Source organism: Octodon degus, unplaced genomic scaffold, assembly GCF_000260255.1.
Source record: "Octodon degus isolate 3935 unplaced genomic scaffold, OctDeg1.0 scaffold00039, whole genome shotgun sequence".
Lineage (NCBI taxonomy): Eukaryota > Metazoa > Chordata > Mammalia > Rodentia > Octodontidae > Octodon > Octodon degus.
The window spans coordinates 5,213,997-5,226,186 of NW_004524615.1; the positions used below are offsets into that span (position 1 = coordinate 5,213,997).

Genomic DNA, 12,190 nt, shown 5'->3' on the forward strand with positions numbered 1-12,190 from the left:
AATCACTGCGTGGATAAAAATGTAATAAATATTTGTGCTACTCATGTTATTTTCCTGGGAAAAAAAGTTTAAACTGTAAGATTAGTGTTTTAAAGTACACTTTAGCCCCCAGTGTTTTGAGCATTATATCCCAAATAAAAAACAAGATTAACATCAAAAAGGGTCAGTTTTCATTCAATTGTACAACCCTGTAGGCTGTGAAATTTAATATTCTTTTGACTAGATGGTAATTGTAGACCAAGGGAGGGAAGCAGATAAGTTGAAAGAAGAAATCCACTCACTGGCAGACTCGCCCTGTGCGTGCTGGCGTCACTGGACCCTCACTTTAAAGTACACTTTAGCCCCCAGTGTTTTGAGCATTATATACCAAACAAAATCTGTTTGCCACAAATTAGATTGTGTCAAATAGGTCTTTCTGGGGTGCAGTTGGCTCAGCCCATTTCCAGCAGGGTGCAGGGCACAGAGGCCCGCATGCCTCACCTGGTGGAGCGGCTGAACTGGTTTGTGTGCCTGTGGGCTCCCCCGCACTTCTCATCTTTCTTTTCTTGAAAAAGTTCTGCTTGTGGTTGGTGCAGAGTTTGAAATGCACACCCGCTCCTGGCCCCGCCTCTCCAGCCCTGTAATGGCCCCCAATTGTGTAGCCTGCTTTGGGACCCCCTTTCTCATCCTTGAATGCATCAGGTTTCTGTTGCAGATGCTATTTGTTTTAGAAAACTGTGAAAGCCGGGGGCACCTGTGAAAACAGGCGATTGTTCCAAAACACATACGCAGGCGAATTAAAGTAGAAAATGTCAATTAAAACCTCCAATTACTACCTTATTTCTTGGAGGTTCGAAGCCATTGAGAAGATAGTGGTGAGCTCGCTGGAGGTTTCAAGGTAATTAGTTGTTACCCTACACAACGGTATCTGGTAACCAGGCTCTGTGTGAACCTGACTCAAGAGCTACACTCCACTATTTCTCCAGCTTCAGAGTGCGTCTGTGTAGAGACTTGTCCTGATGCTAAAGTGCAAAAGGGGGCAGTAAAGTGCTATCCACAAATCCGGAAAAGAGGTTTTCCAAGTGTTTCCTGTGGAAGGTGTTGCTTGTATCTAACTCGAGGCCTTACTTTTATTCATTTCATAACAAAGCTCTTCTCTTTGGAGCTTGTCTTGAATATCTTCCTCAGCTGTAGCAGCTCCGCAGCACTAAGTGGCAATAATGCAGGACTGAATATCCTGCCTGTGTATGGAATGAGCCCCCTTGCTCGGGCGGCCTGTATCCCGAGTGCCTGGGCACCCCGGGGCGGAGTCCTGGGCCTCTGCCTTTGTGCTGGTCTAGCTCCAGAGAGAGCTGGAGGCTGAACACGCACACAAGCCAGAGTTGAGGGGCGGGGCGGGGCCTGGCCAGAGGAGTGGGCATTCTTAAGGGTAAGGAGAAAGACCACCTAGTCGCAGCACCCTGCAGTGCACCTTGCTCGTGAACTCCAGAGCAGCCAATTTACACACTGGCTTCTATTCCCCACAGCCGGCAACACTTCGCTAAAGTAAAAATAAAGGTATTTTATGGAAAAAGTACATTTCGCAAAACATGATAAACTCAGCTGTACCGATATAGACTGCGGGCTTGGGAAGCAGGCCCGCTGTGGTCTATGGTTTGCGGGGGGCTAGCAGCTAGAGAGTCTGCAGAAGTGGGATTCACCGTCCTCGACGTGTCAGCTACCTTCCAGATTTGCTAATTTCCAGGATTAAGAACAAATTATAGGGGCCAGGGAGATGGCTCAGTGGAACAAGTGCTTCCCTGGCAAGCGCAAGGGCCTGAGTTCAATCCCCAGTTCCACCAAAAAAAAAAAAAAGAACAAATTATACTTACCCCCCCCTTTTTTATTTGAGCAAACAAATTGTTGCTCCAGCTTTTGTGGACCTAGGAGCTGATTTATCAGGCCACAGCTTGGGCTATGATAATTTCATGTACTTGCTTTCTAACGAATTACATAAAAAAACTTAAAAAGCCTACAAGCCTTAAATATCTTAAATACTTTCAAAAATCGGAGTTACGGAGGCTGATTTAAGATGTTGAAGTTTGTTTTTTGAAGTTGTACATTAAAAAATGACGTTCTTATCTTCTCACAAAAGCCTTGAATGTTTGCTGCAGAGAACTCCAGTAAGCACAGAAAACTAAAAATAAATCCCTGTGGGGATCTGCATCCATCCAACACCCTAAAGTGGCTGAGGGCAGAGCCCTGTGTCTCTGGCAGGACGTGCTGGTCCCCCTGCTCAGCGGAATGAGCAGGAAGGCAGGGTTGAAGGTTGTTTGCGAGTCTGAATCGCCCACGTGAGCCATCTCTCCGCAGCGGCCTTTCAGTGCCTCCCTGGCTGGGGTGCTCGTCTCTGGTGGTGTCCCTGATGGGACCCCATCCTCTGTTGGTCTGCCTTGACTGAAGTGTCCCTGTTCTTCCAAGGTACATGATGGTGATGGTGGAATTTTGAAATGAAACGGGAAAGATGATTGGTGGAACATGATGTACATTCACGTATGAGTCCTCCTTCACTTGGTAACTGGTTGTGTGTGTGTGTGTGTGTGTGTTTGTACCAGGTATCGAACTTAGGATCTCGAGCTTGCCAGGCAGGCACTTATGCCATTGCGCTATGCGCTATCTCCCCGGCTTGGCAACTTTCTGTAGACAGAGAAGCTTTCACTGCGGTCCCCCACTCGCCTGTCTGCGTGCCCACCCATGCCTGTGGATGGCGAACTTTGTCTCCGGCTCTTAGCCCGACCTGCGCAGCCCTTTCTCGTGGGGCTTGGTGCTGTGCTGACTATGCAGAGATATGAAATCTTGCCTTTCAGTGGATTTTTCTGTGAATGGTATCGGGTAGCAGCGGCTCTGGGTTTGAGCAGACTATAAACAGAAGCACTTACCCAGCATTTCTCAGAAGTGCTATTGTCAGTCTGGTTGGTGGGAGAGTTTGGCTGCCCCAATTTTTTTTTTTTTTTTTTTTTTCTAGTACTGGGGATTGAACCAAGGGCTTTTACATGGAGAGACATACATCTCCATCCTTTTTTATTTCCAATATGTATGGGAAAGAGACACAGGGACAGAGAGAAGAGAGAGACAGAGAGACCTGCTAAGTTACCCAGGCTGGCCTTGAACTCGTGATACTCCTGCCTAACTGGTAAGATCAGAACTGGACTTCCTGTTTGGTGTCAGCTCGCTGTTTCTGCATCCGGTGCCAGCACACACACACCTGTGTGCTTGTGTGGCAGCCGGCTTCCTCTGCGCAGCCACCGCTCCTCACCCACCTGCGTGGAGAAGAAGGCCTCTTTTCCACATGAATTGCCAGCAGCTGCTCCCGCGTCCAGCAGCCACTCTGCGATTTGGTATCGTACAGGTTAAACTAAGTTTTTGGCTGACTAGAAGAAAGCTGTGCGAAGTCTCAGGCTGTCCGCACTGAGGGGACATGGGCTCCTGCGGGCGCACAGGCCTCGGGGAGCAGGCCAGTGCGGGGTCTGTGCGTCCCCCTGTTGCACTGAGTATAGATTAGGAACGGATGGGGGGTGCCTCCATCAGACCTGAGGTCGTAGGCGAGACTGTCTGCTAGGCACAGGGGCACAGGGGCACAGGGGACGGCCCGGAACGCCAAGCAGCCTGACTGTTACCAGCACCTGATACCGTTGTTTTCAACAATATGGGTTCACCTAGCAGTTTAATTCCTCATTAATTCTGCTGGGTTTGAGTCTGTTCACATTAGGAGACATCCTGTCACATGATGGCAGTAAGTTTTTGCAGTAAGAAATACAAAGTCGAAGTAATCAAAATTGTTAGAGATCTATAATGTAGATTACTAAATATTAATGTCAACTTTAAATGATTAGATTTACCACCTGAAGTACTCCATGTGGAAGTGTTAAGTCTAGTCTTAGGAATAACTTTTTAAAAGTTAAATGTGATGATAGGTAACCCAAAGGTTAAAATAGATCCCAATAGTCATCTTACTGGAGACATGTTAGCTTTGGAAATCCTCCTGTAGAATTTCCATGTTTTTCTACATTCTTTTGTGTCTGTATCTGGTGTAAAGTCATGACACCTGTCGCTTTGCTTGGAAATGATTAATTGGGGAAAATCATGGGAGTAGCCTCTTTCTGCCCAGAGATCCTGCCCGCTCCCTGTACGAGACCCCAAGGAAGATGTGGAAGGCCCACAAGGAGGTCCCGACGTTCCTGAATGGGTGAGACCCACTTTCCCTGGCCCAGCAGGGTGGCCAGCCTCCAGGAGCCACAGCCTGACTGGGTTTTCTCTGATCTAGAATATAAATCCCTGTTAGTGTGTTTGATTTTTGATGAGCAATTAGCAGATTCATTAAAGGACACGTCTGATGACTTGTTGGCAAGGTTGAACCTCCCTGGTGTGGTCTGAAGACTAACTGGAGGTTTCGTGCCCTGCTGTTCCTAGTTGCGAGATGTGCCTCACTGGAGCTCCCCAAACAGGCCTGGATTTGGCTCCCTCCACAGAGCCAGGTAATCACTTAAATCTGCTCACCTGTCATCACCATCCAATTTTTTTGACACTTGCAAAGCAGCTTTTGATAAGTGTATTATCAAATATCATTAAAAGTTCAGGGTGTAAGGTCCAAGTAGTCCGATTTACTGAGTTCTCTAAGCAGTTTCAAAAGTAATAAATTTTGTAAAGCCCTTGGCTTCACATACAGATCTCGGTTTATTGACTTGATTATAGCGCATAGGACTCATTATTCCATTGAAACTCATGGTTCCCGTTCTTAAATGGTGTTATTAGTTTGTTTTATGTTTCACTTTTCATTTTTTTTTTTTGTCATGGAACTCTGGATTGAAAGGGCTTTGTGCTGGCAGATCTGACATTCCAGGCCCTAGTTTTGGTTTCTAGCTTTTGTTGAGACTGAGTGTGTCCAAGTTGCCCAGGCTGGCCTTGAACTTGGGATCCTCCTGCCTCTCCCTGTTGCTGCTGAGGCACAGGTCACTTCACCCTGCTGCTGTTTTCTTTGTATATACATTCTGCTGTTTGCATAAATTGCCTGAGGTCCGTCTGAAACATTGCAGGTAAAACACAAATCCGGTGTGGTGGCCCACTTCTTCCTGACCTTCCTGACCTTCTCGGGCAGGGCACAGATGCCAGGTCACCATCTGTGTGAGCCAAGCTCCCAGCTGGCCTTCGCGGAAGAAGTTTCTTGCACGGCACTGAGGTACGCTCTCTGGAGTGCTCCCTGGAAGCCTGCGAGCCTGCGGGTGTTGGCTTCCCCTTTGCTCCGTGGCTTCCCTAGGAAGGGTGATGTTGATCAACAGGTTTCCCAAAGCCAGCCTAGACTTCCATGTAACTGAAAGTGTGCAGGGAAAGGACTCTTCTCCTGGCCAGCGAGAGGTGCTGGGACCAAGGTGGCGGGATCGAGGTGTCTGGGTCAGCACTCACCACCTGCACCAGCTCCACAGCTGCCACTTGAAGCCCTGCAGGCAGCTGCTGCTGGGCTTTCCAGGGGGAAGGGCAGGCGTTGGAGCTAGGCCCTCAGTAGACCCCACCGCTGCCCCTCTGCAGGTCCTTGATCAAAACGCCTGCCTGCTTTCAGAATTCCTATCCCACCTGTGATCTACAAATAGTTTGGGGCACTTAATTGGACTGAAACGTGCATCAATAGTGGCTTGCATTTGTCCATTCATACTTTCTTTCCAGTAATGTGTCCATTATTGACACCTACTGTATGCCAGCCCCTTGGGCATTTAGTATTGAGTCCAACACACTTGGGACACACTTGCCCTTGAGGACGAGACTGTTGATTCCCTGTGATCCCCATGGATGTGTTGTCTGTCAGAGAGAGCAGCCTGCACAGCATGGCGTGGTGGCCCTTTCCCCACTGCTCTGGTTCACTGTCATGTTCCTTTGGGAAGTATGAAGGTCCTTGAGGGTTGTCCACCCTCTGCCATAGTCGGTGACAATAAGGGCCAGGTCGACAGAATGGGTGTCATGTGTTCTTGACTGGCTCAGCACCATAACAGCTCGGACGCAGACCTGGCGCGTGACAAGGTCCTTGAGAGTGCCTTGTCTGGGTGGGAGGAAGCTCCACTGAGGCCTTAGCCAAGCAGGAGAGAAAAAGTCCCTCATGAAGGAACCATGAAGGGAGAAGCTCAGTGAGCCCAACCCCCAGAGGCTGTGAGCTCTAAAACTTGCCCGGATGTGCATCGCAGGAGGGGGCGATATGTTGCTACCCTCAAAGAACTGAACGCGTAGATGGGTGAGAGAATGAGCCTCCTTTCTGAGCCTGGGAAGCTCTTGGGGAAGTTGGTGAGAGGTAGAAGTTGGAGGAGCTCTGAGGAGATGTGGGCTCGTGCACCCGGGCCACAGGCTGCAACTGCCGTGTGAGAAAGCTTGTCCTGATAGGACTAACACTTTAGGGCATTTGTCCATGCCAGCTATGAAAGGAGCTGCTTTGGAATAGAAAGTATTTGGAGGCGGGTGGGAACCTTGCACAGGAATTGGCCCCTGGTTCTTGTAAGCGTGGAAGGTTTCCTAAAAAGGTCAAGGAATAAGTGTAAGCAAAAGAAGATGTCAGGAAGGTGAGTGCATTAAGGATTGCGCCTGGAATTCGGCTTGTGCCTCCTGGCAGGCAGCACACCCTGGCCTTCAACCACAGGACACATTGGAATCCCTGCGTCTGCCTGGTGGGGTGGCGTTAAAGCCTCATCCACAAGTTGCGATTCATCAGCGGGGGCCTGAGGAGGGACCCTGGGGACTGCACAGTCCCCTGAGATTGGTGTCTCACAGATAGCTGTGGGGATGGCCAGGAAGCTGGCAGGAAGTTTTCACTAAGGGATGAGCTGCACTTGTCAGAGTTCTAGCAAATTCTTAGCAGTACACACGTGGATGTTTTAAAGTTGTCATCATTATATAATAAACACTTTTCTGGGTGTTCTGCTTCACAGAAAGATTTTATCTTAGATGATTCACACCCACCCATTTAGGTTTTTTAATTCAAAAACGTTTCTGAATGCATTCATGAATGTTGTGTGTTCTTGTTCAAAGGAGCCAAGTTGAGACGCTATGTAGAGGGGACCACTGTCTTGGAGATTGGGCCCCAAAAGAGGGACAAGCCACTTTTTCCTGCCATAAAACACACTGCTTTTGCATATGAAGCTACATTATAAATTATGATTTCTGCTGCTTCAGTAAACTAATATCTGCCCATTTTATAAACTGTCTGTCTGGCAAGGGCTGGGGCTTGGGCTATCTCTCGCCCTCGTTCGGCCTCTGCTCCTCTAACCCACCCCACCGGCCATCCTGGTTGGTGCTTTCTGGCTGAAGACAGCCACGGATGGGATGGAAGGATTCCGAGGCTCTGCCTTTGTCTCTGGCTTTAATATTTTAGTGAGCCTGCAGGCTTGGTTGCTTGGGCGCCTGGGATTTCGGGGTGTGTTTCTAGTGTTAGCACTTGTAGAAGAAGGTTCATTGGAAGCTCTTGTTTTAGATTCTGAGAGAAACTCTCCATTAGGAAAGATCTTTCAGCAGCATGGCTAGCACAAAAGCAAAGGAGGAGGGAAGTGCTTAGCTGTGAGCGTGCAGGGGACAGTGTATCAGTGGTCTCGCTTCTAAAGTCTTGCTTCTAAGAATTAATTGGAACAAATACATCTCAAGGGAGGGGAAAAAAGGTTTGTAGATCAGGGACAGTAGTCCTCGCAAAGGGAGGACTCTTCATTCCGCAGCTGAATCAATACCACAACTAATTATTTCTGGTTATCTTTTATGGGTTTGTAAGACATTTCTTTTGTTCTGTGCAATAAAAAAACCCATTGTTTGATCAGTGACTGACTAATTATGATAAGTAATTTGAAACATTCCTGATGAAACTTGTCTGTTAATTAACATCAATAGTGCGTGGAAACCAACAGGACAACAAAGCCTCCATCCGTGCCCTGTTCCCCAGAATTGATGAGCTCGCTCTGTGGCAGGCCCAATAAACCCAAATTGCCAGTGGTTAGAACACATTAAACAGGTGGAAAGAGCTGACTCACCTTGGAGGAAGCTTGCTGCGGAGTTACCCAGAGGAGCCCTGAGTACTGAAGGGGGAGGAGGCCACCAAATGTCAGCAGGCCGCTGACCCTGGGGCTGAGAGAAAGGTCCTTTCTGGGTGTTGTGTTTAGTTTTGTAAGCTTAATTCGTAAGTACATACGTTTATTCCATCTGATCTGAACTGAGACTTTTAGTAAATGAAAGTGTGGATCTGCAGAGTTGTAGTGCGGGGCAATTGGCAGAGCCTGGCTTTGTGGTAACTGCCCAGGAAAACTGTTAAGTTTTATCAACTCAGTGGCTTTTCTTTTATACTTTTAGATTTCTACCTGGACAAGGACTGGTACTATACCCACAGATAGGAGACAAATTGGATATTATTTGCCCCAAAGTGGACTCTAAAACTGTTGGCCAATATGAATATTATAAAGTTTATATGGTTGATAAAGACCAAGCAGACAGATGCACTATTAAGAAGGAAAATACCCCACTACTCAACTGTGCCCGGCCGGACCAAGACGTGAAATTTACTATCAAGTTTCAAGAGTTCAGCCCTAACCTCTGGGGTCTAGAATTTCAGAAGAACAAAGATTACTACATTATATGTAAGTATAATTCTATTCCTTTATCTTATAGAAATTAGGATAAGCTAAATAGGTTTGTATCCTTTCTTGTTTTCTTAAAATTATTGTGGTATGTAGTTTGATAAAATCCTTGCTTAAAAATCATCCACTGTTTTCTTTTCAAAGAAACTTTTATAAAATTTTGGTCCCTGTAGTGGCAGTTTTAATTAAATATCAATGCCCAGAGAGGGGGAAAAAGACTTCTAGGGTTCTTACAATATTGAAATAAATGGATTATATGAATATACTCAGCATCTCTAGTTCAGAACCATTTTTAAGGACCATTGGTGACATTTTGATAGGTAAATCTGTGCAATGTCTTTTCTCTCCACCCATCTACCAGTCCACCCATCCATCCATCCACCCATCCACCCACCCACCCACGCGTTCCTCTAGTGTTTGTTCTGTACCATGACCGTGCCTCAGTTCTGGAGACTCACCCGTGAACAGAGTGGCAGAGTGGGACACTTTCCTCTTGGAAGGGGCTGTGAGGTTGGGCGGAGGGGGCTTCTGGGCAGTGTACCTTGGACATGGTCCTGTTAGCATGAGGCTTAGAAGATGAGGCCAGAACTTGGGTCTGCTTGCTGAATTACTTCATAAATACAAAACCTGGCCCACTGTTTCAGGAATGGGTGGTCCTTATCTGTTGGATTTATCTGTGATCAGCTCTGGCTTCTATGAAGTCCAGCACACCCTGAGCACACCCTGCGCACACCCCAAGCTTGTACCACGCCAGGATTTTGTCAGGACCCTGGATTCTGTCACACTGATATCTAGGAGACTGAGGCAACTGTTTGCATGAGTCAGGCAATAAAATCTTTTCTTTGAATTTTTGTAGCTTAAAGTTCTACTTTTCACTGGGTTGAATTCTCTTTCCATGGACTTCAGCTCATGTGGAGCTGGCCTGGTCAGGTCCCCCGCTGCTTGGTGTTCAAGAGTAAAGGCCTGGCCTTCTCCACCTCGGCGCTGTTCTAGCAGCCCAGAGCAGCAGCTCACTGAATATTTATCTCATGCTCTATAGCATGCATTTTTTTTCTACATTAGTAGTTAAAACAAAAGTGGTCTGAGACAGGTAGTTATATCTGTTGCCGGAAAATGCCAGACTGCAGGGCTGCTTTGAGGCCGTCGTGATGCACAGAGCTCTGCTTTCTGAGAGTAAGTTTCAAAGAAAAGGAGAAAGCACTACATTACACACATATATATACATACACACACACACACATATGAATAATTGTTATAAAATCATAATAGGGTAGATAGTTCAGTAGAATAAGCGCTTGCCTAGCAAGTGCAAGCGCCTGAGTTCAATCCCTGGTTCTGCAAATAAAAAAAAGATAAAATCAAAATAAAAACATTCTGAATTGAAACAAGGCAGATGGGATAGTAAAGCTACATGGAAGAAGAGGAAAGTCTTTGAAAATGTAATTATAAGGTAAAATAAATGGAAACTTTTATTATTTTAATAAATGGAAATTTTTAAGTTTTGGGGAGCCTAAAAGTATATATGTTTTTAAAGATCAGGTAAAGAATGTTTTCAGTGTAAGCTGTTGTATGGCATGACTTTTTAGGGACCAGAAATAATTGACGTCAGATGAATTTGTGGAAAGGCTGTGGCCCTGGGTGGAGTGGTGGGCGAGCGTGGGATGCAGATGCCTGAGCTCCCCACGCACCATGGCGGTGATTGTCATGCCCTGGCTGGCTCCCCCCGAGCCTCTCTACTCTCCCTGCGCAGGAGGCAGAGCTAGACTGGCGCTGTCCTCCTGCTTTGAGACATTTCCCAGTGGGTAGCATTGGGCTTTTAATAAACATGGAAAGTTTAACCATTAGTCAGAAATAATGCACAAGAAATACAACTAAATAAATGCCTTACCTACAAGTCTTTGCTTAACATAGTGAGCATTTCATTGCTGTTTTGTAGCAGTGCATGAGGAATTGTGCTGAGAAGCATCATTTGTAACCGTGGCATAAATCTGCACAATAAGGTATCTCTTTTCTTTCTTTGGAAGCTCATTGGGCCACAGTAACAGGGTCACTGCAGATAGTTACCCTGCTCTGGCTTCTGAATTCTCCCTAGAATTATGACTTACAGTACAAAAGAACAGGGTGACTTAGGATAGGTGAGCGCTAAAACAGATTTTCCGGGGGTTCATGTTGGAAACAATGAGGGGCTGTTGAAATGTTGCCCTGGGGAGATTCCAAAGAAGATGCAGAACTTCACTGGGAATTCCAGTGATTCGTACTCTGGGCAGCGGTGGAAGGCTTCACTTGGTCGCTGGCCGAGGCGGGCTTTCTGGATCCGCAGGAGCGTGCGGAGGCCATTTCTCAGCCACCCTGCACTATAGCCCTTCAACACCCGAGTTTCCCTTGCAAGAAGGTGGGCAGTGAGAGGCACTCTCACTTGGAAAGGAATGTTGCCTTTGCACTGTCCCTTCCAGCACCCCGGAACCCACAGCAGCAGTTAAGGGCTTTCAGAACGCTGCCACTTTCCATGTCAAACGAACACACGGGCTGCAGCCACACTCACTGCACTCCATCTGCCCCAGAAGAGGGCAAGTGCGGGAGTCAGCTGTTTTTATTTCGGTACATTCAAAAAATCGTGTGGGGTAGCATGATGGGTGCTAGTGTGGCATTGGGTCAAAGGGCTGGGTCACTGTGAGACATAAGGAAAATGGGCGTCTGAGCTGCTAGCAAATAACGTGTTCAGCTTCACGTTTCGGGTATGCTGGGACGGCAGCTCCAGCCCTGAGAGAATGTGACTCGGCACTTCCTGTGTGCTCGTGAGGCATTGTTGGGCTGGAGGGGGGCTGGTTGGCCTCAGTGGGGACCTGCGTGGAGACCAGGACTGGGTGAGCCCCACTGAGGAGTGTGTGAAGGTTTTGGCCAGGGACCAGAGACCTGTGTGTTGGTCCCGCCGCCTGAGTGTGATGAGAAAAGTCACTTTGTTTCTTTGAACTTGAATTTCCTTCTCTAGAGAATACTTTGACAGTTGGCGTTGCTCGGGCTTTTTCATGGGGAGGATGTATGTTAGGGCTGGACACACAGGCTCACACAGAAGCGCGTGCAGATGTGGTTTTCTGCTGACAGGGACTTTGTTGTGTTCCCTGATAAGAGAGGTCCCACATTTGAGTTTTCCAGGTAGGGATTAATCACTGATTGGAGCCGTACTTTGAGCCTACCAAGAGTCGGCTGCATTCTCTGAAGAAGTGACAAAATGATGCACATCCTCGTTGGTTCTCCTCCCAGATGACTGTCTTCTTTGATGTGAGGCAAGATGAGATATATGTAGGCTTTCTTCACGTTTAGAGTTGAGGTTTTCAAGTGACCTATTTCAGTCATTAGCCCTGGGCTTCATTTGTATAGTGAAATCTCCCGGTCATAGAAAGTTCCAGAGATGGGAATGTGGTGACCGTTTGGGTCTGAAAAGCAGTATGTTCTTCATTACAGTCGGATCCCTAACTACCTTAAAAGCAGAGGCAGTATTTGACATAACCTGTAGTTATTTTTGTCACGTCTTTAAAATTCTTTCGGTGTGTGTGAAGCAGCCTAATGTCCAGGGCCGCACT

General features: G+C 47.1%; 1 protein-coding gene across 2 annotated transcripts in view; it reads left to right on the top strand.

Moving 5' to 3' along the window:
* The window catches only part of Efnb2 (ephrin B2), a 40,370-nt gene that overhangs the window by 12,397 nt on the left and 15,783 nt on the right, over positions 1–12,190 (top strand). For both annotated transcript variants that reach the window (XM_023715185.1, XM_004631174.2), the window contains exon 2: positions 8,326–8,609. In XM_023715185.1, the coding sequence (XP_023570953.1) occupies positions 8,326–8,609 (284 nt within the window). The remainder of the gene's footprint in view (positions 1–8,325; positions 8,610–12,190) is intronic.